General features: G+C 41.5%; 1 protein-coding gene across 1 annotated transcript in view; it reads right to left on the bottom strand.

Moving 5' to 3' along the window:
- paqr6 (progestin and adipoQ receptor family member VI) overlaps positions 1–2025 on the bottom strand; it is a 3927-nt gene extending 1902 nt beyond the window's left edge. The window contains exons 1-3 of the mRNA XM_083529702.1: positions 1832–2025; positions 961–1087; positions 80–176 (exon numbers count right to left, since the gene is read on the bottom strand). Coding sequence (XP_083385828.1) covers positions 80–176; positions 961–1087; positions 1832–1955 — 348 coding nt within the window. The 5' untranslated portion in view covers positions 1956–2025. The remainder of the gene's footprint in view (positions 1–79; positions 177–960; positions 1088–1831) is intronic.
- Positions 2026–2031: the final 6 nt, after the last annotated feature.

Raw genomic sequence — 2031 nt, forward strand, 5'->3', positions numbered from 1 at the left:
CACACACACACACACACACACACACACACACACACACACACACACCGTTTCTCCACAAACACATCTGAAAGTCACTCACTCGGTAGAAAAGTGGGATGTTGTCGAACATGAAGGGAATAACGAACGCTCCGGTCCGTAGGATTTTACTCCTGTGAGGGAAATGCAATTCCAAAAACCTGGAAAAAAACAAACAGTAAAACCGGATTCACAAATCATTATAATTATAACAATTACAACAATTATAACTGTTCAGAACTCCGTAACAATGTAATTATAAACGGGACAAGCAGCTGATATTGATATTGATTATAGATATAATTAAAAATAGAAATAAAATCTACAAATATTTTTTCCTACATTAAACAGTATTACTAAAATAACACATTGAAATATTGTTATAATGTGCAACGTTTTTGAGAATAATTCCATAATGTTTCATCATATCGCCCGGTTTATTGTTTTAATTATTATTTTTTATTTATTTTAATAAATGTGGTTTGTTTACAGGCTTGAAACATTACAATAAATCCAAAAAAAAAAAAAAAGCTCATGAGAGAAACAGCTCCATGAAGATCTGCCTTCAATGATTTGGATTCATGTGGAAGATCTCCTGCTAAAGAGCTCTGACCTCAACCCTATTAAACGCTGACTGCACCCCAGGAACCTCCTCATCTCACCTACATCAGAACCTGACTTTAATAACATTCTTGTGGCTGAATGAGCACAAATCTCCATAAAATCTAGTGGAACATCTTCCCAGAAGAGTGGAAAGGGACATTCTAAAAGCACATATGATCAGGCGTCTGTAGATCTTTGACCCACATTGTGAATAAACTTCTCTTTACAGTATTTCTCAACATATCAACATTCACACATTATTTATTCTGTTTATTGCGTGGGTCGTTACCATAGAAACAAAATGTTACTTCTCCCTCTTTGCATGTGGACGGTGTTGGTTACCTGGAGTAGCAGGATGTGCTGGTGCAGAAGATGGTGTTAGCAATAGCGATGGGGACGAAGTGGTGATGGAGTCGACTGTTCACCCAACATTCAGGCATGACGTAGAACCCGTACGCGATCGCGCAGCCTGCACAACGACAATTTACCACAGATAAAAACATCAGCATTTCCTTTTTTTAAATAAATAATCCAGAATCAAATCACATGACACGAGTTCTCTGTGGTGAAGAAGGAACAACTCAGTGGAAGACCATCAGAGCCAGCAAGACCTTCTCTTGGAATTTTTGGAATCACTGACTGCAAACTGTCGTGTCAAACGAATCTGCTAGAAGACCTTCAGAAATCAGCACTGAGGGCTGAACTTCCCCAGGACTGAATATATGATGATCAATTAGCGTGATCTGGAAATCAGCTAGTGCAGAGAGCAGACTTGCATGAAAACAAGCATTTGGCATCATCTTCATCTTCATCATCGTCGTCTAACGGGAATGTTGCGTTGTCGTCACAGCTTTAAAGCATCGCTCATCTCGTTCCTCTGTCTGCACTAGTTTCACTTAAACACATCAGAAAGTATTTTTGGCTTTTACTGTAGCATTGTCTAATAGCCTGTGAATCTTTATTAGCGCTGGGAAACCAGGAAACTCGGCCACGTCTTATTTGATCTGGAAGCATCCTCCAGAGCGAGCTGAGAGCTGAGAGCTTTTGAAGTACAGCTTTTGAAGCTGATATAATAACCGTGCACAAGCACAAGTCCAAAAAAAGCAAACAGCAGGACTTAATGGAACAGTGGCAGCCAGAGAGGCTCAACGGACACGAGAGAGGACCGCGCGTGTGTGTGTGTGTTTGTGTGTGTGTGTGTGTGTGTGCGCACCCAGGCTGTAAAGGCTGAGCGCTCCATAGTCGAAGAAGTAGCAGATGTGCCGGGCTTCAGGTGACATCGTGCTGAAGGTGTGAGCACAGCTGGATGTAAAGGGATAAATGCAGATGAGCAGCATGTACACCAGCAGCGGCCATGTGTAGCTATCAAACAGGAAGTCCACCGTGGAAGAGAGCACACAGAAGCGCCACAGG

This window comes from Silurus aristotelis (genome assembly GCF_946808225.1).
Source record: "Silurus aristotelis genome assembly, chromosome: 25".
Lineage (NCBI taxonomy): Eukaryota > Metazoa > Chordata > Actinopteri > Siluriformes > Siluridae > Silurus > Silurus aristotelis.